Raw genomic sequence first — 27,351 nt, forward strand, 5'->3', positions numbered from 1 at the left:
GTAGCCCGGGAGGCAACGTAATCAGATGCCCAAACAACCTTCCGACGTGGAGGAGCTCCCCCCGGATGTAAGAGCTCCTCATCATCATATCTCAGCCCAGATACCCTTCGGAGGAAACTAATTTTGGCTGCGTACATTTGCGATCTCTTGGTCACGGCCCACGGCTCATGACCATCGCTGTTTCATCTAATACCTTCATGTTAGGAGACGTAATGGAAATTGGATCTTCTGTGGACTGTGAGCTCGGCTTTATCTTTTAATCTGGTTTCAAAAACAGTCGCTTCCTGCACTGAAACCGTTGTTCCCCCTCTCTTGTGTTCCTGTGTGTGTGTGTGCAGAGGTGTCGGTGTCCTTTGACAGAGAGTCCTCCGTGACCTACACCTTCCAGGAGCCGTTCTCGGTGATGCAGAACCGGAGCTCGCAGGCCACCAGCGTTTCCACGGAGAGCAGCAGCCGGGCCAGAGAGGACGTGGCCTTCAGCTTCGTCACGTCCCAGAGGCCGGCCATGCTGCTGACCGTCAGCACCTTCAGTCATCAGTACATCGCTGTCATCCTGGCAAAAAACGGTACACGAAGACTTTATGTTTATCGGATGAAATCCCGCCGCACACTCATGTTTAATGGTAAATATATTGACGCGTAGATTTCTAGACTTAACTGAGCAGCTGCACTGTCGGCAAACACTTCCTCCGCCTGGTCGCACACGAGGCAGCGAGACACTTCCACCGTGATGCGGTTGTTTTAAACATTTATATTCACTTTTCATACGAACGCATCCGTTATGCAACCACAGGCCTTTGAAGCCATTTGAGACTCGCTCAGATAAAATGCCACATCATTACACAGTGGCAGTTATTGGGAAGGAAAACAAAGCGTTTGACATATGAAGCTCCCTGTGATGCCCTCAGGTCTCCAGCCCCCCCCGTCCAAATGACAGCCCTGTGATTCTAAATGATTTATTTACTTTATTATAAAGGTTCGGATCGGGGGGGGGAGCAGCGGTGGAACGAGCTCGGCAGCTAAATCCAGAATTTAGTGACAACGCTTTTGATTTGAAATTAATTTGTTATTTGGATTCTTTGTTTTTTTTGTAAGTGGAATCAACTCAAAGTTTTCACGTTTGATTCGATCTTTGAATATTCGGGAGCGACTTGCACTTATTTGCATTCTCTCACTCAGCTTCTGCAGCTTTAAAGAGACAAACCACCATCCGCACCCACATTCACACCTTCTGATTATTTATTTAGTTATTTAGAGACTCCGGTTATACAAACCCAATCTGCGTGTCTTTGGATTGTGGGAGGAGGTAGCCAGAGAAAACTCACGCAGTCACGAAGAGATTCAAACTCTCTCACGCGGAAAGACTTCAAACCAGGAAGGTTCGTGTCTTGTTTTTTTTCACATTGGTCAAACTGATTTTACTAAAACCATCAACCGAGACATAAACATAATATTTAATAAAGAAAACATTTAAATCTTCTGGTGAGAAAGTGCAGCTCAGAGCGTTAACGTCAGACAGGTGGAAGCTGTCCCTGCTCTCTCAGGCTGACAGGGTTACCAAATAATCTCACATTATTACAGAGGAGATTGCTTCCTTGACAGCGGGTTGGCCCACTTTAAAACGAGACCCACCAGAGTTCAATCGAAAGCGGAGAGAGAGATGATCCTGTTTAGGCGGAAAAATGGAATCCACTTAAATTAGAAGGATCTAATCAAAAACCCTCTGCACCGCGGCTCCCACACTAGTTCTGTTCTTTTCCCCGACCCTCAGCAGGTTGTTATGACGTGTGCAGATGTGCCGATAAAACCGAAATGATATTCAGCAGCCTCGGGGATCTGATCTCTATATGTGTTCTTACATTTTTAGAGTTTATTTGCATGTTATAGTGCTGACAGCTGAGGATCAGAGCAGAGAATCACAGAGACTGTTTGTATTACTGGTGCCACAGCCAGAATTATTGTATCACCGCAGCCGCCCCCACAACTCTGCAAAGTGATAATAGGCGAGGGAACGAAGTGAACCTCCGCAGCTCTGTTCCTGTGCAGCTTTGAAAAGACGACGTAGAATAGAAAAGAAAAGAATAGAACTCATTTATTTGTCATAGCTAAGCCTGAAAATGAAGTGTCTCTGTAATGCACACACACACACTCACGCAGAACACCAATTTATATAAATATGAAAAATAGTAGACACACTGGTGCATACATTAATATCATACAAACACAATTATAAACTAGAATACAGCGTGCACACTGAGACTCAACACTTCACTAGATCAGCTTTTTTATTTGGATCTGCACAAAACTCATGAATATGAATATCTTTTTTTTTAAATCTTGCTCATCAACAAATTAACAAACAAAAGCAGTTGCATCATTGTCTGTCTTACACCGCAATACTTTTCAAAGTAAAATATTTTAAAGTTTGTTTATGAAAAACCGCGACAAATCAAACCAAAACACAGCAAACCGATTAAAACCGAGGAGCGTTGATTGAAACCTGCAGGAATCAGAAGTTAAAATTAATTAAGGAGAATAATAATCACAAACATTATTTAATGAAAACTGATTTTCAAACTTGCCGTGAGAGGATAATGATTTTAGGAAGTTCAGGATGTGTTGCAGCCTGAAAACAAAACGGAAGATTTATTCACAAACATAATTTAATTAAACAGGAAACCCCCCCCCCCCCCCCAAAAAAAAGTCCCAATTATATTTGAACAAAATCGTTAAGTCTTGAGAAGTTTTCAGAAAAGGTCGTCACATGTCAAACTCCCGCTTCCGTTCGTTTCCTGCTATCGACCCGAGAAAAGCCTCAAAGGTCGACGCCGAGAGCCTTTAAGCCGTCTCCAAACTTCAGCTCTTCATGCCGGGTGACACCTGTGTGCGGTTGTTAGTCAGAGTCCGCGTCCTAATGCACTCCGCCGTGTTAAATCCGAACGCCCACGTCGTTCCCCGGCTCCGTGCAAACACTGAAGGGGACACATCATCCAGCCGGGCCGTCGTCTGTGGGAGAGCTTGCTGGATTTGAAATGAATCACAACACAAAGCCCTTCACCTACAGACGAGGAATTGTAATATTGACCCAGCTCCTCTCGAAAATACTTCGCCCGCTGACTCTCGGATCTGCAGGCAAATGTGCGTGCGTGTGTGTTTGTGTGTGTTTGTGTGTGATGTGTGTGTGTGTGTGTGTGGGAGGAACAGTGAACACATATTGACTTATTCAGTGTGGGAGTGAAGAGCTATGAGATAAATATTTGTATTTCTCAGAAGGCACTTGAAGAAGTTTAGAAATAGCAAAGCATCTATTTACAGTTGCAGGCGGCCTGAATCGTTTCAGTACATTTTTACTTCACCTGTTTGTAAAATATTTTCCACACGCAGAGTAGAATATGTGTCTCGTGTACTCGACAGTGGTGAATTTCCTGCTTTCCTGTTTCCAGGGAGTCTGCAGATCTGGTATCACCTTCAGACGGACCGGAGTCCGGACGTGTTCAGCCCCGTGCTCACTAACCTGGCAGACGGACGACTCCATCGAATCCGGATCCACCGAGTGGGAAAAAACCTCTACATTCAGGTGGGGACAGGACACCGTGGAGTTTTAGTCTGTCCCTCGTCGGCCAACGTTCTGTCACCGCGGGACACAGTTCTCACCTCAGGAGACAAAGCAAATCAGAAAGTATTTGTCTGTCTGTTAACTTTAACTAGTTTTTTTTTTTTAGCCTTTCGAACAATCTGCGATATAATACAATATTAAGAACCCTGTCTCCTCCATGTTATCACATGGGACAAAAATTCATGGTGCATTTAAATCAAACAGCTGCGCTGACTCTGGCTCCGGCGACGTCACAAGATGGCAGATATATGTTGCTTTATTACAGCGGTGAGAAAAACGTGGAGGTCACAGGAAATGACCCTCTGATACCCGCTGAGTGGAACAAAGATGATTAAACACCAGAGAACGACACAAGCCGCCGCAGAGTCAAGTTTACCACGAGGATTAAAAAAAAAAAACATGGTGGACAGGAAGCTGCTCATCGTCCGGCGCGCGGGGAGAAATGTGCAGTTCAAACAGTGCAGCGTGAAATAAAGATAGAGAGGTGTGTTTGCTCTCAGCGGTGGTCCTCCGAGTTCACTGTCCGTTTCATAGCAGAGGTTAGAGTCAACATTTTTACTATTTATAGAATAACTCAGCACCGGGATGAGAAAGCCGCTCGCTGCGCCTCAGGGTGAGAGTCTCACGTCTGTTTCCACCTTTGACCGAACGCAGCGGTGATGTAACGGCACACTGATGCACCCTGAAGTGCATTTTTACTTTCACTGCAGCGCCGTTACACTTTGAAACAACTGAAGGGCAGAAAGAGATTTTTAAGGTTTTTTTATTAAGCTGCTGGTTTTTTACCTCAGATCTTTACCGAGTGGTTTAACGTTAACGTTGCATCCCAGAGCACTTTACTCTCATTTGAGCTTTTATAGAATTGATTTTAAGATTTTTTACTGTTTCTCTCAAGGTTTAAAAACTCTACTGAACAAAGTTTTTCTCCATCCTCGGATCTTGCTCACTTGCTTTTCCCGTCGATAAAGTTGTTCGAATACAAATATTGTTTTGTTTTTTTTAATGTCAGCCGATGAGAAAACAAGAAAAAAAAAAAAAGTAGCACCTGTTTAAACTTTGTGGTCTGAAATATATTTATGTGGTAACAACATTGAAAATATTGAACCAGCTGCACAAACAGTCAAGGTCAGACTGAAAAATATAAGATATTTTAAACTAAACTATAAATGAAATAGAAACTATATATAGTAAAACATTATAATTAAAAAAAATCTGAATAATAAGAACATTTTTTTAAATAATATAAAACAGGATTTTCATGTTTGAGTCACATCAACAAAAATCAAATCAGACACATTTTTCAAAACCATCCGAGTGAAAAGTTTCAGCTCTTGAATTTGGTGTAATTTTATATTTTGAATCTCATGTGACGAAGTTCGCTCTCTAAAAACATTTGTATTCCTCACCTCATCTATTTCACACACTTGACCTGAGCACGTTAATAAAATGAAGATATTTCACTCTTATAATAATCCAAAGGCTGTTAACTGTATGAATGAATCTACCCATGTCACATCTCAGCACATCCACGAGGACTCGGACGTGACCTTCTCTCGCTCGCTCGCTATCTTCAAGCTCTTCTGGCTGCACTTCACACTTATCGCTGCAGGCCTTTTACAAACAGCAGTAAACCAGAATCCTGCGGAAACTATTGCACGTCGCCGAGTTAAGTGACGCATCAGATCCAACGCGACGCAGGGAAAGGTCTAAATGACTTGGAAGTCGACGGTGGGCGGATGCACGGGGGCCGCGTGGAGCTGCGCCGAATACACCTCTCGATCTATAATGTATTGAAATGTGCTGCTGCTGCTGCTGCTGCTGCTGCTGCTGCTGCTGGTGTTGCCCTGGTTCAGATTTCTTGTAATCGGCTTGTTATTTGATTTCTCTCCACTCAACCAGATCGACCAGGACATCCACAGAAAGTACACGCTGTCATCCGATGCAGAGCTGATCCTAATCAGATCCTTGACATTGGGCAAAGTCACCAGTAAGTGCTCGCGTGACCCCCCCCCCCCCCCCCCCCCCGCCCCCCCTCTCTCTCCCCGCTCGTACTTTTGTCCCCAACTGTTCATTTCACCTTTCTTGACTTAGCTCCTCAGAAATTACTGCAATTAAAAAAAAAAAATCAATGGTGTGACACCGTTCCCCTGCAGGGAGGGAGAACCTGGACGAGGAAGTGATGCAGGCGGCTTCGAAAGGTTTCATTGGCTGCCTGTCGTCGGTCCAGTTCAATCACGTGGCTCCGCTGAAGGCGGCGCTGACCAATCGAGGAAGCTCGCTGGTCACCATCCGGGGTCCGCTGGTCCAGTCGAACTGCGGAGCGTTGGCAGAGTCCACCTCGCACACGCTGCAGGGTAGAGACGCTCGTCCACCTCACACTCAACACGAGCCTTCATCTACAAATCAACACTAACAGCAGAAAATATAAAGTAGAAGTTTGAATGTCAACGTTTCCCAGATAAACTCTGTCTGACCGAAATCACATTATATCCACCGTTTCTGAAAATGTCCACAAACTCGTCACGAGTGAACTGAAATGATCCGCCCCTCGAAAAAAACCCTTTAATGTAGAAGAGTTGAACCTCAATATTCTGAGCTCGTTAACTTCGTTATTCTAAATATACTTTTAGGATCAATTCTTTTCTTCACAATCAAACAACCGACGTTTCTCATCATCCTCAGTTTGGGATTTATTCACGTTATGACAAAAAGAGTAGAAAACAGCTGAGCCCACGTTCGTAAACTTAACGAGTTTCAACGAGATGAATCATTAAAATGCCGTTAAAATTAAACCTGCTGTTATTTAGATACGAGATCCTCGTGCTGGTGAACTTTACGCAGCGGTAGATCAAATGGGAAGTTGGTAAAAGTGGAAATAAAAAGTACAACATATCAAATGCGAGCAAACGTTTCGGTCGTCTGCCTGAAAACAAAACGTGTGTTTCTACTTTGACTCGTCGGAGCCGTCACGGCTTCAACACAAAAACAGCTGATCACAACACGAGTGTGTTCTGTCGAACAGATGCTGCACCACAGCAGAGCTTCCATTACAGCTTTTAAATAAAGTGCAGGAACTAATGCTTCGACATCAGCGGAGTGAGGGAAGACGGGGACGTCTGCGTCCTTATTTATATCCAGAATAAACACGATTGGACTATTTCAAAATGGCGTCCGGTCCGGTGAGGCGGCCGCAGCTGCAGTCGAGCAGCTGGAGCTCAGGGTTTGTGCAGCTCCGTGAATCATCTCGTCTCGTGGAGACACAACATTCAACCGGTCACTCGCCTTCAGGCTAATTTATTCGTAACAAATTCGGTCCGACAGTTGAACGCGCGTCGGTCGTCAGGCGTCAGATCAGCCTCCGTCGGCTCCACCTTCCCTCTGACCTTAACCTGCTTTCATCACCCAGCCGCTCGGATGTCGGAGGAAAACTTAAAGCGACGCTATTTAACCCTTACCGAGCAGCAGCGCCCTCTGCAGGGGGTTTAATCTGTCAGGCTCCGTGTCCGAGTGATGACGAGGATTTCATACAGAGAAAAACGAGTAAATGGTGGATATTACCCACGATCCTCTCTGTTTCCTGAACCAGAGGAGCTGCAGCTGTAACTAATCCACCAAACTCTGTTCAGAATTCTTCATATTTTGAAAGTTTGCTGCTGAACATCGGAGATAAACTCTGGTTGTTGAAAACTGACCACAGATCAGCTCCAGACAGTCGGAGCTGTGACTCTCAGACGCTCAGCGAGTGAAGGAGGAAACTCCACGTTCACACTCACTCAACCATCAAACTCATTTTAATGAAGCTGCTGTTTGAAGGTAAAGAAAAGTTTAATCGTGTTGCTTTAATCCCCCCCCATTACAATTTAACAGCACATAATCAAGTGTCTTTATAACTTTGGCCCAAGATTCTAATGAAGCTGCTATTTTAAGATATTTTTAAAGTCTCCTGCTGATCATTGGGATAAACGTTTGTTTTAATGACTTCTACGTCTTTCTAACGGATCTGCACTTCAGCCTCGCGGTGTGACGTCACGAGCCTCCGTGTCCCTGACTGTTCGACAGATTATTAAGGACATTAGAGAAACACGCACCTCAGGAACCAGCTCGCCGAGTAAAAAACTCAAACATGCTCCGGAGAGTCGCAGAGAGGTGAAACTTAAAAAAACGTCTCATGTCGTTCTGTGTAACTCAGCTTCTCCGACAGCGTATTGAAGCACACGTGACAACAACACCTGCGTCTCCCGTGTAACGGGGACATCAGTGTCTTCACTCTGTCTTCTGTCTGTGTCTCCAGATCAAGCAGTAACGGCCAACAAGGACAACGAGCAGCGGAGCAAAGGAAACCAGAAAGATCTGGCTGTGATCGCAGGTCTGAGTTGTAGTTTATGTTTTCTCTTTCTTTGGTTAAATGAAAATGAGCCCCAGCTGGGTGTTATTCCTCATTCTCTCCATTTGCCTCCTCCTTTATTCTTTCTCTCTTTTTTTCTCTTGAAAACTCATTTTCATCATTTCATTGCCCGTTAAGCTCTTTTACTTTGAGACCGGATTGAACTTGATGATGTTAAAGGATTTCTGTGTGTTTTCTTAACGAGGGAACGTTCGCTCTGTGTTCTGGCGTCTGTGGTTTCGACAGTAGAAACGTGTCACACTGGGGGGGGGGGGGGGGGGGGGGAGAATTTAACTTCTGTCGAGGGTGAAATCCAACCTGAGGATTCGAAGAGTTTAATGGTGCCTATGAAAAAATACATTTGGGCACAGGATCGAAAATATGCTGATCAACGCACTTTGCATTTTATGTCAGAAGATCAAAACACTGAGCAATTACAATGTTTTACTGTCCCGTGGTATTTCCTCGGACCTGATGCAGTAAATCCCACGTTTTACTAGAACCCGATTGATTTACAGCTCGGACAATATGAGCCTTTCACCTTTTATTATGCTGATAGTAAAAGTTTAATTTTACAGAGTAAACAATGCAGAGTAGATGAGTATTTATGTTTAAGTTCTTATTACATTAATACAGTTTTATAGATGAGACATTCTGTCCGTCAGCAGCAGCTGTGCCTTCTGAGAAATAAAGAAAAAACTGATCAGGAACGACAAAAACATGAATTCATGCTTCCAACAATAGATCAATATACATTATAAACTTAATGTTAGATCACGAACAATTCATTTTACAGAATAAAAACTAATGTCAGCACAAAGAAAGACATTTTTAGTTATTATTATTATTAGTTTCTTAGATGTTCACAGTGTCGGATGTGAAGTTTACGATGCAGAAAAGTTTTGTGTTTATTTTAAATTAAATCATTTGCTGACTTTGTTCAAGTTCTATACTTTTGGTTTTATTCTTTATCCAAACGTTTATTAATTAAACTGTAAATTATCAAATCTTAATTACATTTCTTTGTCAAATCACAATAATAGTTTAAATAAACCCACAGTCTCTGTTGAGTGCTGTTTTTATTTGTCTGTACATTTTGTTTCTGCTTTAATTTAAATCTCTTCCTTTAATAACTTTGTGATCTTTTGTAACAATCGAGTCAAAAAAGTTTTTTTTACACTTTAAGCTTCTTTAAGATTTTATTATTTTAACTCGTCAGTCGTCACAGTGACCAGTTTAGATCAGGAGGTCGACAACAGGCACTCGGTGGGGACGTGGTCGCCCGACACCTTCTGACGCATCTCCCCTGCTGTGCCCTCAGGTGTGGTGACGGCCGTGGTCTTCATCGCCGTGTGCGCCCTCGCCGTGATGAGCCGCCTCCTGTACCAGCAGCGCCAGGCCCAGCGGAGCAGCAGCAGCAGCATCAAAGAGGAGCACAGACACAGCGTGTACACGGACTACAGGACAGAGCTGCAGCTCCACAACCCGATCAGGGACAACATGAAGGAGTACTACATCTGACACGGCGTGCGCTCTCTGGCCCTACGTTGCAAACGTACCTCTTGCGGGCGGGGCGGGAAAAAACCGGACAGGCCGCTGCAGCATTTCTCTCACAACAAAACATCTCTGTACAAGAACGAGCGAGTGGCTGAAGCTCTACAGCTGTTAGTGTATTTGATGTTGGTGAAACTGTCCCAATCGAGCTGCTGTGGTTTCTGTCGTTGCAAAAATGTGTAAAGCGAAAAATCGGAAAGTCCTGCAAGGGAGGGGGGGGGGGATGGAGCTCCGATCCGTGAATGCGCACAACTTCAAATGTTTTGTTTGAAACCCTCAGATGCTGAATATTTTCCACATTTCGGTGGGACTCAATTGTACTCGCAAGTCAGGAAATGTAGGCCAGGCTTGTAAGATATGTGCGCGTTCGCTGCTGTCTTTGTTTTTAGTTTTTTTTTTTTTTTTTTTTCCGGTGGTGGTGAATGTTTTAGAAGAAGAAACGGGGACGATACTGCCTATACTGTACGAGTGCCTAATTTGCATACGACTTTTTCTTTCAACATTTTAGAAGTTTTCCTTGTGATTTGCAGAGAAAAGGCAGTTTTCATTTGCACACAGGGGTTAAGTTCTGCAACAGAAGACAAGTTCCCAGTTCCTCACATCGCGGCGCCGTCTGAAGGAGCGTGGGGGGAGATTGACAAACCTTCAACAGTCCAACGATTCCAGGACGTTCCAGAAGTTCTTTTTTTTGTGAATTCAACACTTTCGAGTTCTTTCAGGTTTTTAAAGTTTGTGCGTCATTCAGACATAGATGTGATGTATTTTTATTTATTTTCATTTCTTCGTGAGTTATTTCTCCTGTGCATAGAAATCTAAAAACACTTGTGTATATTGTACCATGAGAGTAGCAGGAATAAGAAATTAGCACAGCGGAATTATAGTACAGGATTTAAATTCAAAAAGAAAAAAAAGTACTTCACACAAATACTTACTGTACATTAAGGGGGTTTTGAAAATCGCTAGCGTCTCCACCGTCTCTTACCGGTGTAGGAACATATCCGCTTGGTATTCGGGCAGTTTTGTATTGTATGTACAGGAATCCTGCATCTTTTTCCGTTCGCAGTAGTACGTTTGTCAGTACCTTCTCTACTACACTTTACCACAGTACTCTGAGTTGTACCACAGTTAAAAAACGGTTGTGATTCCTTCATCGCAGTTGCAAGCGTAGCGATATGCAAACACCAAGAGGGGCGGGATTTTTTTTTTTCGTTTGTATTTTGATTTTGCAGCGTTGGACGTGAGACTGTGAGGCGACAACATTTCTCGGAATCGTCATCGGTTTATTTCTTTACGATATGGATTACAGGGATAAGTGGTGTTTTCTATGTATTTCAATCAGAAAACATTTTTATATACTGCACATCGTCCACTGGTTCATCGTACAAACAAAGTCACACAGAGTAATACGAAAAAAGTCGAGAGCCACCTAGAGGTCGGGAGAGTGCGTTACACACCCGAAAACTAAAAGCATGGATTAAAACATAAACAATGGAGAAAAAGTTTTTTAGATCATTTATCACTCGAGAAGTTAAACAGACTCATTTACGTAGAGTTATGACACATTCACCCAGTCACACTTGCGTTCATACAGCGCTTCTGCACGCCGGATATTTGGACTTGGGTGTCTCGCTGAAGGACACCGCGAGACCGGAGGGGCCAGGGATTGAACCAGCAACCCTCCGAGAAGGTCGACGCCGGAGGAAAAGCGATGTCAGCGCGGCGAGCTCGGTTTTACTTCATCGTCCACCGGCTTCAGCTGCTCGTGGGCAGGTTAGCTGTCGTTGTCAACATCTATTGTGCGTTGAGCTCAACATGCTATGCATTAGGCTTAAAGCCCACGCCCACACTCACACAGATAAAGAAGTTTGTTTTGTTTTAAGTATCCTGTCATGAACTACAGTGTCGGCCGAGTCATTACGCTCCGTCTTCTTTGGATCCTCAATGTCTGTGTAAAAAGTCAAGGGACACGATCCAGCAAGATGCTCCGCTCCGGGTTTTGGAACCTTGCTGATGAACTGACGGACGAAAAGACTGACAAACAATTCTAACCCTTCCCCTGGAACAACCCCCCTCCCCCCCCCCCCACCGCCGCCGCCGCCACGGCTAAACATCGCGTGACTATAAGTGACGCGACGAGAGTGGCCCGGTGGAAAGATGGGGTCTGGAGCCTCCGGGCCCACGATCTGTGCATGTCCTTGTAAACTAAGTATGTCTCACAATGTGATAGTCTGCAGATCTCCAGTATCAGAGAATGAATACATACCTCTCAGAGTGTTTTAGGTTCTATTGCAATGGGTAATATCATGTGGGTACTTCTTAATGATTTGTATAGCTGCAGTTTTATTAAGGATCTATTGTATAGATGTATAATTTAATAATAAAAGTGAATATATTGTTAATTCTCTGTTGTACGATGGTTTGACTTCCACACATGCGAACAGGAATCATCGAGATGTTTACACGACGGAACTCGGACGACGGCTGCTGCTGCGGAGATTCAGGAATTAAAAATGGGTTAAATACAAATAAATAGGAGCAACGTTCTTTTGTCAGATCTCAATATAGAGTTGTCTGAAGGAATCAAATCTTTTGTTTCCAAGTTGACGTCTTCCACATTTGTTTTCTTCCAGATTTTGCTTCCGTGGTGTTTTAGAAACCTCATCAACACGTTAACTGAAGCAGATGATTCAGACGCGTGTTCTCACATTCGGCCGAACATTTGAGAAGAATGTCCGGATTCTAACGACGCAGCGACTTCTGATCAGATGCATTGTCTCAAATTTGGGTTTGTCGATGTCGTGATTGACGAGTTTGACTTTCATTATGCAGCAGTACGTCTCAATCATCTTAACTCAACTAATCATTTAGTCGAAAGCTCGGCAGAGTTTAATAAGTTCCTGTTTTACTTTGAAATGTTTCACCTTGTTTTTTCTTTGCATGCATGTATTACTTCCTGCTTCCTGCTTCCTGTGATGAAATGTGTCTCACCTGTGTCCACTTGTCTCACGTCTCCAGGTTCTGTGCTGCTTGTGTTTCAGATTCACTCACCGTCGTTACTCTTCCTTTGTCGTTTGTTGGAGTTTTGGATTTCCAGTTTGCTTCCCTGTCGACTGAGTCCGTGAGTCAGTTTCCTTTTTTTATAAAATTCAAATCTTTTCCACCTGCTAATCACAAACTGTGATGAATCTCATGGAATCAAGACAAAGTGTTTTCTCCTGTGCTCATTTGGTAGAAGACAAAATCATTTCTTCTCACAAAGTTATGCATCAGCCATCATCGTGCACTTTTCCCCTCCTGTGGTAAAAGCAGCTGCGGCTCTTTGGTTCCCACATGTAGCTTCTCCCATCAGAGTCAACACATGATGCACTGCTCAATAATCTAATTAAAAGCAGCGCTCCGACATGTTGTTTCCACACTCTCCTGCACATTCTGCTGACTCGGGACATCAGAGGCTTTAAAAATCATCCAGCAGACTAAACCCCGGCACGATTCATAGCTCAGATGAATTTATTTCACCCCCATGTGTTTTTATCACATTAGCACAAGTCATTAACTCTGTTGTCTCTCTGCAGTGGTTTGTGCTCTTCCTCTCTGTCCTCGTTCCGCTGGTTCATTACGAGTCCAGAGCCGCACGGTCCAGATGTGGACGGTTCTGAATCTGAACCATTGTCCCCTCTGCAGGAGGAGGTCGCGTTTCCACCCGTGTCCACTTCTTTATCTTGATTTGTTTGTCAGCAGGATTACGCAAAAAACTACCGAATGAAAACTTGGAGTGAGAAAGCCGAGAAAGAACTCGTTAAACTGGTTTTCCACTTTCCTTCACATTGTGAGAATATGTGTTTTTAATCAACTTTCCAGTGAACGATTCCTGGATCTCGGTGTCACAAGTATTTAAGGGACTGATGATTTATGAGAGAGTGATTCGGTGCAGATCCAAATAAAAACTAAATCTGGTTAATTCGGTTCTATAAAGTGAAGGTTGGTGTTGGTGCAGGTCTGAGCGGTTTGTTGCATGGTCGGTTTGTTTGTTTGTCACCAGGTTTAAACAGAAACCTGCCGACGTGTCCAGTTGTTTTTGGACTGAACACATCGGAACATGGGTCAGGAGGGAAGTCATCCACACAGAGAAACACAGGATCCTCACTGCAGTGAGAGGTGTCAGCAGGGCACTGAATCAAAGTAGGAAGAGCTTAATGTCAAAGCTCTAAAACCACACGTTCATAAATCCAGAGTAAAATCCGTGGGTGCAGATATAACGGAGTGGTTTGTGTAAAATCTGGATATAACCGATTTCAATGTGTTTTCTTGGGTTGAACGAACAGAAGTTGAATCCGCTCTGTGTGGCCGGGACCATGTGGATTCATTCTCCTGCTCTGGAGATTCATGATCTTTGTTGTGTCTTGATTGTGTTGAAGGGTCTCGTTGTAGGTGTGTCCTCTACTGAGTGACATTCTACTCATTAGGATTTTATCTGTTTTATAATTACTATTATTAACCGCTGCTGTCGTTAACATTATTTCTTATTTCTCCTGGTCTCTCTCTCTTCTCTCCTCCTCTCCTCCTCCTCCTCCTCTCCCCCCCGGCTGGTCGAGGCAGACTCTCCTCCTCACAGAGTCTGGTTCTCTTGGAGGTTTCTTCTTGCTTCTTGAGAGTTTTATTTGTAAGGTGTGGCCCTCTCACAGCGAAGTGCCTTCAGATGATGTGTGTTGTCATTTGGTGCTTTAAATAATAAAAAATTGATTCCACTGAAAACTGCCTGTTCGCATATATTTTCAAAGAACCTGTTTGGTCTGAGCTTCCTTCGTGTTCTCGCTCGCTGCCTCTTCGTGTCTGAGTTGTGAACAAAAACAAAAGCAAAATAAAATGTCACATTTCTCTTTGCATTTAAAAGGTAAACAGTTTTTTTTTTTTATTCCTCTCCGGCCATTTGTCCAAACAATTTCACAAGATATCTGCACTCTGAGTAAAAGCTAGTGTTTGAATACCTCCGGGGGAGACGAGTGAATCACTGCAGCGTTGGCAGTTTGTTCTTCCCTCTTGTGTTTGAGGTCGACTGTGAGGTTGGTTTGGATGTGATCTAAAATAAACAAGAGTAAATTCAGTTTTCCAACATGATGAAGTCGGTAAATCAGTGAAGATTCACTTTGTCCTCAAATCGCATGCGACTGGTTTTGTTTTGTGACGTCTGAAGGTTTAACATGAGTGCATCAAACATTTAGAACAAGTTACGGAACAGATCTGTGGTTTCGCTCGTCTCTGAAAACAGACTATGCTTTGTATTTGTATGTAAAACGGGGCGGTGACATCCAGTGACGTGTGATCTCATGTGGAGTCTGAATAATCCAGAAAATGAATTCCACTCATGAACGGCATCTTAAGTCAGGACTTGAAGAACTTGTGATACTTGGCCAGTTGATGTGCGGCCGAGCATTGGGGCCCTAACGAGACTCGTAACGCAAGAATAAAATTATTTCACAAGAACAAGTTACAGTAACAGAATTAAATTAAAGAACAAAACTCAAAATATTACGAGAATAACTATGTCTACTACTATTATCTATATCAGATGTAATCAGTAAAAGTCAGGATGTTAAGAGAATAAAGACGTTTTTGTAGGAACTATTCTTGAAATCCCACATTTTCCCCCCTGTGGTGCAAATACTCCGTCATCCAGTTCATTATAATTTCACAATCCTCCGTTTCTAACAGAATGTGAACAGATCACATGTTTCACTCCGGTTCCTTTCACATCATATGTTCATCTCCAACAAGCAAATCCAGATGTTTGTGATTAAAGTGCAGTGTCCCATCTGAATGCTCCTTAACATTTGAACGTTAATCTGTTGTTTGGATGCCCTGAACACAAATGCACGTTGTTTACAGAAGCCTCACGTGAACGACGACTCCACCAACCTTCAGAGGAGCACGTTGCTGCAGAGTTCACACCAGGTATGAACCAATGAAACATGCAGGAGTTCATTTAGATTCTCCGGAGCTGCGAGAGATTTACTGTGGTTTTATTCTGCAGGACTTCCTGCTGTTCCCTCACCTGCTGCACCTCACACTGCGCCCGAGTTTCACTCCCAACGTCCAATCCGGTAACTGACGGAGGCAGAGCAACTGGAACCACATTTATATGCAGCTTGTGTTTGTGTCCCACGCTCCCACAACAGGTTTTAATTATGATGGTGTCGCCGCTGACATTTTTATTTCATTTACCCAGGAGCCTCATCTCCCTCTCACCTTGAGTGAGTTCCATGTAAATACCGCAGGAGCATCCGGCTGACCCTCTCGCTTCGTCGCTGTTGCTGCACCTTCGTTAACGATGGCGGCTTCGCCTCCGAGAGTTTGTGGAGGAACTGGATCACTGAGCTGAACCGGCGCAGCTGAGAGGAGGAATTCACCAGGTAAAAAAAGAAGACGAGCTCATTAACACACGAAGCTTCCAGCTGTCAGTTAATGTTCCGAGTTGACGTGGGATGAAAATTGAAACCACCTCAGTGTTGGGAACACACTCGCTCGACCGATCGCAGTCTCACCTGTCAATCATTTCATCCTTTACAGCTTCAACTAACGACACAATCGGGCCAGAAACACTTTTTAAAAAAAAAACTGTTTGTCGCAGAAACGCAATGAATCGTGGGATATGTTGGGTGCCGGGCGGGAAGGATCCATGTGGTGGAGCCTCCGTCGCTCGAGGGCGGAGGGACGCTTTTGTAGGAGCCCAAGAACCGCGACGCTCTAATCGCAGCGCTGTGACGCAACAATGTGAGGAAGTAGAGACTCGTCCTCCATCTTTGTTCATGTGGCGTTCAGTCTCAGCGTGTCTGCTGTGCTGCTCCTGTGTCTCTGTACCTGTTGACCCCGGGTGGAGCTCAGACAATCAGCTCGGTTTAACAAACTGTCGGCCGATGCGGCCTCACGGTCGGGTCGCACACCGAAGCTTCACGCCCGTAACGGAAGCTGATATCGACGCGTGTTCGTTTCTGCTCTCGAGCAGCATGAGGGCTCCATCTGTGTTGGTGGAGCTCGCCGTGTGTAATTACGTGAACCCATCGCGCTGAATTTGGCAGAAGATGCACTGAACCAGACACAAGTTGTGATAAGTGAATCTCTGTCACTTTGATGTATTGAAATAATAATGTAATAAAGTAATGACTCCATGTTGGAAACAGCCTCACAGCTGGTGCTCATTTAAAAATCTTCCCACTGGGATTCACATGTGTCCCGTTCACCAACTGTTGCCCTCCGTGTGCTCGGATTCCTCTCGTCTTTGTCCTGAGATGGCCACACACACACACACACACACACACACACACACACACACACACACACACACACACCAGAGAAATGAGATGAAGTGGTTAGAATCACCTCCACTGCTTATTTATTGGATTCAGACTGTTCTGACTTCAGTGCCACCTACACAACCTCAGCCCAGTTACTCTCTTTTTTTTTCAAATAAAAAAATAAAAAAAGTTGTGGAGAAAGTTTCTTTTCCTCCAAACTTCTGAGCTAATAAGCGGCGGAGGAGAAGAAAAAATAAAAGGATCCTCTCTTGACTTCCTGCGCGAGAGGCACTTGACTGAGTTTGCAAACTAAATTATTAGAGGATTCACTCTAAATATGCGTCTGACAACTGCAACGCCGCTGTACTTTCACAGCAGGAACGTTTCCATCAAACAAGACACGTAGCCCATAATGCAGCAGCACTGTGTGTGTGTGTGTGTGTGTGTGTGTGTGTGTGTGTGTGTGTGTGTGTGTGTGTGTGTGTGTGTGTGTGTGTGTGTGTGTGTGTGTGTGTGTGTGTGTGTGTGAGAGCCGGTTCGTGAAGAAGCTTGTGACTCACAGATCCAAGCGTCTCCGACGCTGCTGCTGCTGCTCAACAGTTATTTCAGGTAATCATTAAACATCTAATGACAGCCTGCAGGTACCGGGGCGGAGAACCAGGCAGACTGGTGAAACTAATTAAAGAACATTAAAAGTAAGCAGCAGGCGAGTCAAACTAATTCAAGCTTATTTTGGCTTGAAGAATTCCAGATCCTTCACGCAGACGTGCAGGAAGTGACGGGAACGTGTTTCAGGAAGAAGACGACAAAGGAAAACCTTTTGTGCGCCGATGCAGGTGGAAGCGAGCGTAGCCAAGTGACAGGGTGGGACTTCTCAACTAATTAAGTGCTTCCTGTGGAGGCTCCGCCGTCACCGCAGAAATACACGGAGGCCTCCGACAACTCCCACACTCTGCTGCCTGTGGGCAGATCCATGGAGCCGTCAATTCAAATACAATTTGCCGCTGCTCCCGCCGTTGTTCGGCTCTCGGTGAGGTGGAATAATGCAGGAGCTGCTTCTGTTCCGAGTTATTTGAGGAGAGAGAGCCGCGGATGAAACTACATTCATTTATTTAAAACTATATATACGAGAGCCGCCTGCCCTCATTACGAGCGGAGGTGCACCGCTGTGTCGAGCTAAAGCACGTTTCAGTCTAATGTCGTCGACAGGAGCGGCTCTCTGTTTTACATGAGAGACACAGTTTGAAAATCAAATCCAGAGATGGTGACTTATAACTTGTTTAAAAAATAAAAGCACTTGCACAGGAAGTAAAAAAAAATATGTGTGCTGTGTAGTACTTATATTCGTAGTATCACCAGTAAATATTAACATTAGTTTCAGGATTATGTTGAGTACAGAAGTAAATATTACTTATGGGGCAAAGTAATTCATCTTGTTAGTCAAATTAAATGAGCTGAATACAGAAGTAAGTTAACGGAGTTTAAATATTGTGTTGGAATCACTTCCTGTTCACGCTGTTATAACGAAATAGGCTGCAATTCACCTAGAGGGCGCTTGGGAGTCGATAAATACTTAAAAATATTCTACACCAGAGTAAAATGATAACAGTATTAATCGTTTTCTAACAGGGACGGAGCTTCTCAAATATCACGCCGGCGCTTCTCTAACGGCTGCTGACCCTCGTCGATGGAGAAAGTCAACGAAGGAGGACGTTAAACGTAAGTCTGGATAATGTTCATAATTATATTCCAACACAAAAACCAGGCTCCGCTTCTTGTGTGGCAAGAAACGTTCTGCTTGTGTAATTTACCTCATCCGTCTGAAGGAGACGTGTTTCACCGTGTCCGTCGTTCATGAATCCAATTAAATCAGAAACGTGCGTTACATGTGATTTCACGTTCAGGAGAAAAAACCTCCACTTTTCACACTGAAGTCAGAATTTCACACTCGCAAAAACAGAAAGTGGAAGGACAGCCAGTCCTTCATGGAGAGCCAACTCAGAGGTCCACTTAAAAACACAAGGACTTCTCTCCAGATGGAATTTAAATTACAAGCGGGCCAGTGGGCTCGCAAAAAAAAAAAAAAAAAAAGAAGCTGTGGGTAATTGCAGCTGTAATTATTTCGGGGTCGGGACAGAAAAATTACCCTCGTACGCTCGATGGGATTAAAATCACTGACCAGCGCAGGTAATGGTAAAAGTCACCCAACCTCCACGAGCGCGCCAAATAAAGCCGGTCCGGACAGAGCTTCAGATCGCCGGGACTGTGACAGTAGAAGGTTATTACTCACAACAGACCGCTCACCTGAAACCAACTGCTGGCGACAGAGCGCTCCGTAAACTACGTTGTTTTATTCATCGGGAACAGTCTCTTATCTTTGCTCTCTCGGGGTTGAAGGTTGACGTCGGGGACGAGGCCCAGGAGCACCGAGGGGTCCGGTGATCAGGAGAAAACCTCGTCCCAGGATGCATTTCGAGAGCGACCGTGGGTGTGGTTTTTAACACGTTAAAAATTAAATTAGTAAAACTAAAACAAGTAGAAATTTGGATTCTGAATCAAGCTTCGTGTGTTTGATGTGGTCAGTTTTGGTTTCACATTGTCATTGAGGAAGTGCACTAAAGAACTGTGTGCGTCCAGTTGACGCCATCAACTCCCTGAACGACTGAAGAGACCACACCTCCAACAACAAACGCTAACAGAGCCCAGATCAGTGTGGCGTCTGGATGTTTAGATTTTCTTCTGAACGGTCGGGAGTCTGAAGAAACTAATCTGAGTCACGACGGTAAAATCTGTGAATAGTCTTAATGGTGTTTTTGGCAATTTCACTGTTTCACATTAACCTCCATTAAATCCCTCAGCGTAATGAGAACTGTGTGTTTGTGGGAGGGGGCAGGTATTACTCATATTGTGGGGACTTGTCGTTAAATTGCATCTGTAATGTCCTCTGAAGTCACTGTGTGTGTGTGTGTGTGTGTTTGTGTGTCTGTGTGTGTGTCAGTACCTTTGAATGTCAGAATAAAGACGGAGTGGCTTGTCCAATCGCAGACAAAGGCCATGTCTAATTCTTGGGTTGAGGTTAGGGTAAGAGAGTCGTCGGGAAATTAACCCAAGTCTTTAATGTCCCTAAAAGTAACGTGTGTGTGTGTGTGTGTTTCTGTGTGTGTGTGTCCTGCCCCCGTCACAATCCTCATTTGCCAGGCAGAAAAAAAAAATCCAATTAACCAACAGCTTGCTCTCAAGTGGAAGTGAGAAATTGAGAAATTTAGACAAAAGCACAGGCACAGAAGAGACTGGAATAACAACAAGCCGGCGGAGTATTTTAGGAAACAGATTCTCACAACACGGTGTAGCCTGAATGAAAAAGGAGCCGATAACCCAACGATAACGTGCGTGATAATATATATAATAAAGAAAAGCCGAACCAATAGATTTGAAAAAGGGAAAATATCCCTTTCAGGTTGTTGCTGTCTTTAAAACCGAACGTAGGAAACATTAAACTGCAGGAAAGCAAAGTTATAGTTTATATCATTAAGTGTTTGTCTTGTTTGCTGGTTGAGACCAAACACTGAGCTGAAAGACGAATATATATATGAATATATAGTCATCATATAAATCATGACAAGGAAACGTGCAGATGACGTGTTGACATCAGTTTGTTGGTAATTGACAGACAGTCTTGTAATCGTTGCCACAGATTGGTTTCTCGTTACCAGGTACAACATTGAAACGTTTCTCATTTACGCCCCGCTGTGTTTCCCCCGGCAACATTAATGAGCAGCCTCGCAGCGGCTCAATCTCACGTCTACGCTGGAGACGTGTAAGAAAGTCTTTATTTTCCGGAAAAGCCACAAGAGACAAATTCAGTTTTCACAACAAGGTCTCGAATATCATTTTTCTGTGATCAACACGAGCTGTGAGGTTGTTTTCATTGATGGGGGGGGGGGGGGGGTCGACTGTTTTCTTGTGATCGAGACAAAAAACGAAATGTGACCTGAACAAAATAAATAACTAAATATATTCAGTTTATGCAGAACCTGAATGTGTTTGTCTCTTTCACACGTTCATCTTAATAAATTGAGACATAATAATAATGAAAATAATAAAATCTTTAGTTTTATAGTGCAGAAGAAGAAATAAATGAATATCTTTATATTATTATATAATTCAGGTGTTGTATCACAGGTGATGAAGGACGATTACGGTTCTACCATCAGCTTTGTGCAGGTATTTACAAAACCCTGCAGCCGATTCTTATTTTTTGAGGTTAACTCTCAGTTAATATTAAGAAAAAAAGAACGAGCCGACTCGTTAGAATGTTCCCTGAACCGTGGTTTGGTTCTGAAACAAAGGAACGAACTCACGAAGCTTCGACCTGTAGAATAAATGGTCAAATTAAAATGTGATGAACTTTAAAGCATCATTTAAATGCACGAAGATGCACATGAGACAATATGGTGATTTGCTGTATTGTGAGATGAGACGGTCGATGCCTCTCTCATATCGATTTATCAGGAAGTCGCTGCACCAGCCAAGAAATAGTCCCTGAAAAATCCCCCTGTAAACCCCTGTGATTATCCAGCTAATGATGCAGCATGTTTTTATCTTTTTAAATCTCAGCGCAAACTAAATTTTACACCACGGCAGAAACCACTTCCCTCTTCAGGGCTTCAGTCTGGGTGTCGCCTTTAAAATCCCATCCTCCAAACCTCCCTCAGAAAACCAGTCCTCCCGGTGTTTGGGGTTAAACCCAGATTAAATGAAACTGTAGGTGAATTCATCCCAACTTTGTTCTTCTCACCTAAATTCCTTCCTGTCTGCAGCTAAAATGATGAAGCATGTCCTTGCGCTGTCTAATTCCCAAACTTGGCATATTCTCAGTGAGAGGGCAGGAGGTCCAGCAAGATAATTCCAGCTCTCACAGGGGGAGATTAACAACCCTCCGAGGGCTCGGCTGCAGCTTGTCAATCAGGCCACTCACTGCTTTGTTCTTCGAGCTGATGCAAAGGGCACTCACTCGTGTCCGTCACTCACAACTTTTTCCGAGGATCCTCGCTGAAGTGCGCCGAGAGAAAGAATTGGGGGGGGGGGGGAGGGGAAACAAAAAAATAAGAAAAACAGAATTGTGAGATGAAAGCGAGGGATGGTTGTCATTCATCTCACGATCTTATTGCTCCTGGAGTGTGAGAAGCGATGCTTTTATACGGGAAAGCAAGGCCAAGATAAGGAAATGGCCTGGAAATTACATTTGCTATACAACCATTTGTATCAGTCACAAGATAACAAAGGAAATTTCTATTCACATTATCGTCCTCTCAGGCTTATCACCAACCAACTGCAAATTTATCCTGTGCGAGCCCGTATCACGCACATTAATTAGCGGAGGACTCCGAGACATGAGCCGTGTCTCAATCTGGAGACTTCCACGCTTTCTTCTCTGAGTGCAGAGGAAGAAGCCGGATGTTTTAAAATGGAAAAGAAAATAGACGCCATGTTGTCTACGTGGCATAAAGTGGGGGGGGCGGTGAACGCACCAGGGTCAAGGGAGGAGAACGCGTGATTTCCAGAAGTGGAACCGAGATGTCGATATAGATTCTAGAAAGTAAACAAATTCAGAGACTAATACATTAGCTGACATGTATTCTGATATGTACTGTATGTAGTTATCAAACCCTTTCAAGTATTTAAATATGAAGGGGAAAGAAATCGACAATTTAAAAGATTCCACACGAGTGAAAACATCACGAGGACTATTTTTAAATCCGTTTAACGCCAAAAGATCATTTTCACCTGAATCTTACAGACGGGACCTTTAACCCTTTTCGGGAAAATCACGCCGAAAAAATATCAAAGCAGAAGAAGACGAGGAAGATTTTCAGTTGGGCCTGATTCTCCCGGTTGACATATTGACGTTGTCTTTTGAAAGCGTGTCAAAGGGAAGTGTCACAATGCATCGACTGAGGCAGCTCGGGGACGGACAGTTCAGACGACTGGAGGACAGTCAATTACAGTCTGAAACGGGCTCGCAGGGAGACGTCTGCACAAAGGACCGGCTACAGCTCAGCCTTTTTTTCTTCTGTCTCCGTACTGAACATCCTGCAGAGCCTCTCCATATGTTTTCTTTTCTCGCCACCACATGACCATCGCCGCACAGCGAGCACGGCGTGCACAACGTGCACGACGTGCACCTCCAGAGAGAGAAGAGTCGTAACACTCGGTTAATTTGTTTTTACTCCAGAAGCGGCTGCAGGAGAAAATACAGATTCACAGAAAAAATGAAAAAAAACCTCAAAACTGCAAATTCAATCCACAATAGTCTTTTATATATTCAGCCTTCATCCCTTCATCCTCGTTCCCTCATCCCTTCATCTTCGTTCCCTCATCCTACCCTCACCCCTCCATCCTTCTTTCCCTTCATCCCTACCCTCACTCCTTATTCTCTCCTCCCTCCCTCCTCCCCTCTTCTTCACCTTTGTTCTTATCTCTTGCATGTCTTGTCTTCCCTCATCAACTGTTATCTGGGTTATTGTTCATCTTTGCTCCTCTCGTGTATTTAACTGATGCAGCATCTGGCCTCCTCGTCGATATCAATACTAATCCCTCGCAGCTCGTCTGAATTCCAGAGAAAGAAAAATTTGAGTAACACCTCGAGGGCCGAGGCTGCGTGAAAGTAACAGGTCAGATTAATGGGGCGCGGCGTGGATGGAATGTACAGTAGAACGCCGCAAACGTCCACGAGAACTGGAGGCGCTTTCGCTGAAATATCACACTTGAACCGGAGCAACACATAAAGCACGGGAGGTGACAGATTATCAATAACCCTATTATATGACCCGTCAGGGGATTTGACGGAGAACTCTGCCACCGTGTCACAATCACAACACCCTGAAAACATCAGACGTTGTCAAGTCCCTCGCCGTCCTCGTCCAATCGCAGCACTCGTGGTTGTTACAGTCGCAGTCTGTGTGAACGCATAAAATAAAAATGAGTGCACGATGTGAGGCTCTTAACCGAAAAATATTTTACCCAGCAGGACGGAGATGAAATCGATCAATATATTGATTCAGGCCATCGGCGAAAAAATGCAGAAGTTACCTCTCCGGAGGTGGAAGGGGGGGGGGGGGGCACTAATAGTTTCCTGATATCTGCCCTAAAGCCTAAAGCTGCATAAATGTCAAAATATGTATTTATTATCAAATTTACTGTGCATTTATAAATGTGTAGCTAGCAGCAAATGAACCATGATGGTTCTCTGTTTATTTAACGTCAGTGGAGTGGAAATAAATGTGTTGAGTTATTTTCTGTGGATCACGTTTACGAAGAGATATTGATTTTTTTCACATTAAGTAATTTAACTGTTCTCTGGGAAACACGTGAAAATGTTAATGTTGTGTGCCTCTTGATCAGGATCCACATCGAAACTTCCCTCCACCTCCAGACGTGAACTCCAGATCATCTCCAGAAATGATCCCGAGGTGCCGTATACGTGGTTTCTCCCGTTAGCGCCCCCTAGTACAAACTGAGGAGAGGTGCTAGAGACGAAACCGGCCCTCGCCTGAGGAGAAGCTCCTGCTGAGTCGGTCGTGTGTGTGAAACTCTGGAGAAGGTCCAGGCCCCCGTTGTCCAGAGCTCGTGTCTGAAAACGCCTCAAAGTTTTTGAGGTAATTAGTCCAGCAGTGTTTGTGTAATCTAACAAAGAACCAAACAGAGACACAGAGTCGATAACAGAACCTGCTCGGTGGAGGTAATAACTGTGATTTGGGGCTTTTGGACATTTTGTGTGTTTGGATGTTTATGCTGAGCTGCTCGGATGAGAAGGTGAGCAGAGGGAGAGGAGGGAGGAGAGGAGGGAGGGAGGGGAGGGAGGGGAGGGAGCTGGAGCACCACTCAGTTGTTTTCTGTTGTTTACTTAAGATTTGCTGCGTTTTAGAAAAATATAGGATAACACCATCCTTTATGAGGAGAAGTAAACTACCATTCCCAAGGAGCATTAAGCTAAAAAAACAGCCAGTCAGAAGGCTTTTAATAGCTTTATTTTTTAATGCACATCCTGTTAACACAACTCTGGAAGCTCTGCAGGAACCAGACACTTGTTTCAGCAGTTTAAATCAATTAACTCTAAGATACTGCACCAATTTGGACCAAGTCAGCAACTCTGGTGCAATGTTACCAGAAGAAACATCATTCAAACAACTGCTGTTCACACTCTGTTTCCGTTTGATCATTTATTCAGATCATGGTGTTCTTCACCGTTTACGTATACGGGTGTGCAGCTCACCGGTCCGATGCAACAAGCAGCTTCGTGTGTCACGTTTGTATGTTGCATGTTTTTTTACACTTTGCTCTGTAAAGTGTTTACAGATGAAGAACGTGTCTCCTCTTCCTCTCACCATCCAGAAAATAAAGCTAAAATACCCTGGGTGTGAACGCTGCCATCTTGAGTGCCAGTAACGATCACGGTGCGGAGTCTCGTTATCGTGGCTCCCCGTCGATTTTCGAGCTCGACTGAAACCGTCTTTGAGAAACATTTATTTGACGTGTGTTTCTTTATGGGTTCATACTGAAGCCGGCCACCAGGGGGCGATGGAGAGGTTTTGAGTTCACTTTGCGGCGCCGTCATGTCGTCCATCTTTGTTTACTGTCTCCGGAGTTGCTAAGGTTCATGGGTAATGTAGCATTTAGAGCCGTTAGCTTTCTATTCCCACCTGAGTTTCCGTATCGCTGAATATTAAAGATACGAATAGAAAAGTTTTTTTTTTTTTTTTTTTAAAAGCTTGGAGCGCAGACCAGGGTGTAAGAAAATATTCATGAGGAAAAACAGAATAAATCAAAAACCAACAAAAAACATTCGAGGGTTCAAATATTGTACAATAGTTGATGAAATGAAGATCAGTGGTGATCTTTGTGTTGTAATATTGTCATGTCTCTGTTTGTGCAGCAGCCTCCACTGATGATGTCCACGCGAGGAGTTGTGGTAAGAAACAACATTGACGGACGGATTCTAAAAACGTGGATTTAATAAAGTGATGCTGGTTCAGCCGCTAACTCAGGTATCTGCTGTGTGTGTTTTTCATTTCAGTGATGTTACCCAGAGGCAACACTGAGCCCAGAGCTACAGAACCTTCCCTGAGACAAAGCTCATATTCCCAGATAGCAACACTGCCATCTGCTGCTCTGCACTGATGCATGATGGGACGCCGTGTGACCATTGCCTTTCCAGCCTCATGCAGACGCAAAATCAGAGGGAGGGAGGGAATAATTAGATTTATATTCAGATGATAATTGTCCTCCTCCATTACAGTGACGTTCCTTTTTCTGCCTCTCGCTCTGCTTTTCTTTCCCAGGCTCAGGGGAACTCCCATGATGCCACAGTTCAGCGCGGCTGAGAAATGAACCCCAGCCCCAGTAATGTTCCCCCCCGGCTCCATCGCAGAGTCACCACAGAGCTTCCAGAGCCGTTTGCGCGGAACAAAATTTACTTTCTTGTGCCATATCGGTCGGTCGTGTGGCGTTAAATGAGTTTTAATCCAGGAGGCAGTGAGTTTTAGATGAAACTTTAAAGTCGGCTTTTAGTCAAACGCTCTGCGGGGATGTCAAATTCCCGAAATCCCCAACACATGACAAAGCTCCTGCAGCAACGGTTCGCCCCTAAAACCCAGAAACCCATTCAGCCTCCTCACGGTGCGAACTCAGGCCGCTGATTAATGACGGGATTTTTTTAATCTCCTAAATTCTGGTCTTTTGTCGTCACGTGGACTGAAAAGGTTTGATGCTGAGACTCTGGAGTCAAGGCCGAGCGGGATTAAATAAACTACAGTGTGCAGATAAATTAACTCTGATATATTAGAGTTTTTAGTCAAAATTAAACAACTTACAGATAGAAAATAATTGGGATAGTTATCAGTATAATATAAATAGATATTTAACCAATGAACCTCTGTGCAGTCACAGTGTAATTAAGAATAGTAATAATATTAAACATAGAAACGTGTGTGTGTGGGGGGGGGGGGCACTTTCCAGAGTTACAAGGTGCTTTGATTATTATTTATTATAAAAATTATTTAAATAAATCTCAATATGTGGAGCTTGAGAAGCAGATTCATTTAGAGCACTAGTTTTATAATGTCATTTAATACGATATTAAATTGGTTATTTGTTTTTAATGTTTGATTATAACGTGTATATTTCTGTGTATTTTAGATCTTTTTTTAAATATGTATTATGTGTATTTGTAAAATTAATTGTATGAATAATGAAAGTATTCTGAGGTTGATCCTGGAAAAACTTCCTTCATACGAATCAGATCAGAATCGATTTTCTCGTCTGACTCTGCCAGGAAAAGATTCGAAATGTTAAACGGTGTAACCTTCGTGATCCCGTGAGGTCATCGACGCAGCTGACGAGTCAAACTGTCCATCACCAGTTCATAGCAGCTTCGATAGAGACGCGAGACAGACGACAGGAAACGAGGAGGACAGACACGAAGATCTGCCGGCAGATCAAAGACGAGT

General features: G+C 43.8%; 1 protein-coding gene across 1 annotated transcript in view; it reads left to right on the forward strand.

The window, feature by feature from the left end:
- LOC109644567 (contactin-associated protein-like 5) overlaps positions 1–21,928 on the forward strand; it is a 90,868-nt gene extending 68,940 nt beyond the window's left edge. The window contains exons 19-29 of the mRNA XM_069532893.1: positions 339–566; positions 3,444–3,577; positions 5,516–5,603; positions 5,770–5,970; positions 7,908–7,982; positions 9,322–12,672; positions 15,438–15,503; positions 15,583–15,652; positions 15,778–15,961; positions 18,473–18,562; positions 19,241–21,928. Coding sequence (XP_069388994.1) covers positions 339–566; positions 3,444–3,577; positions 5,516–5,603; positions 5,770–5,970; positions 7,908–7,982; positions 9,322–9,521 — 926 coding nt within the window. The 3' untranslated portion in view covers positions 9,522–12,672; positions 15,438–15,503; positions 15,583–15,652; ... (1 more) ...; positions 18,473–18,562; positions 19,241–21,928. The remainder of the gene's footprint in view (positions 1–338; positions 567–3,443; positions 3,578–5,515; positions 5,604–5,769; positions 5,971–7,907; positions 7,983–9,321; positions 12,673–15,437; positions 15,504–15,582; positions 15,653–15,777; positions 15,962–18,472; positions 18,563–19,240) is intronic.
- The last annotated feature ends 5,423 nt before the right edge of the window (positions 21,929–27,351 follow it).

The sequence above is a fragment of the Paralichthys olivaceus genome, chromosome 10 (assembly GCF_024713975.1).
Source record: "Paralichthys olivaceus isolate ysfri-2021 chromosome 10, ASM2471397v2, whole genome shotgun sequence".
In the NCBI taxonomy this organism is placed as follows: Eukaryota; Metazoa; Chordata; class Actinopteri; order Pleuronectiformes; family Paralichthyidae; genus Paralichthys; species Paralichthys olivaceus.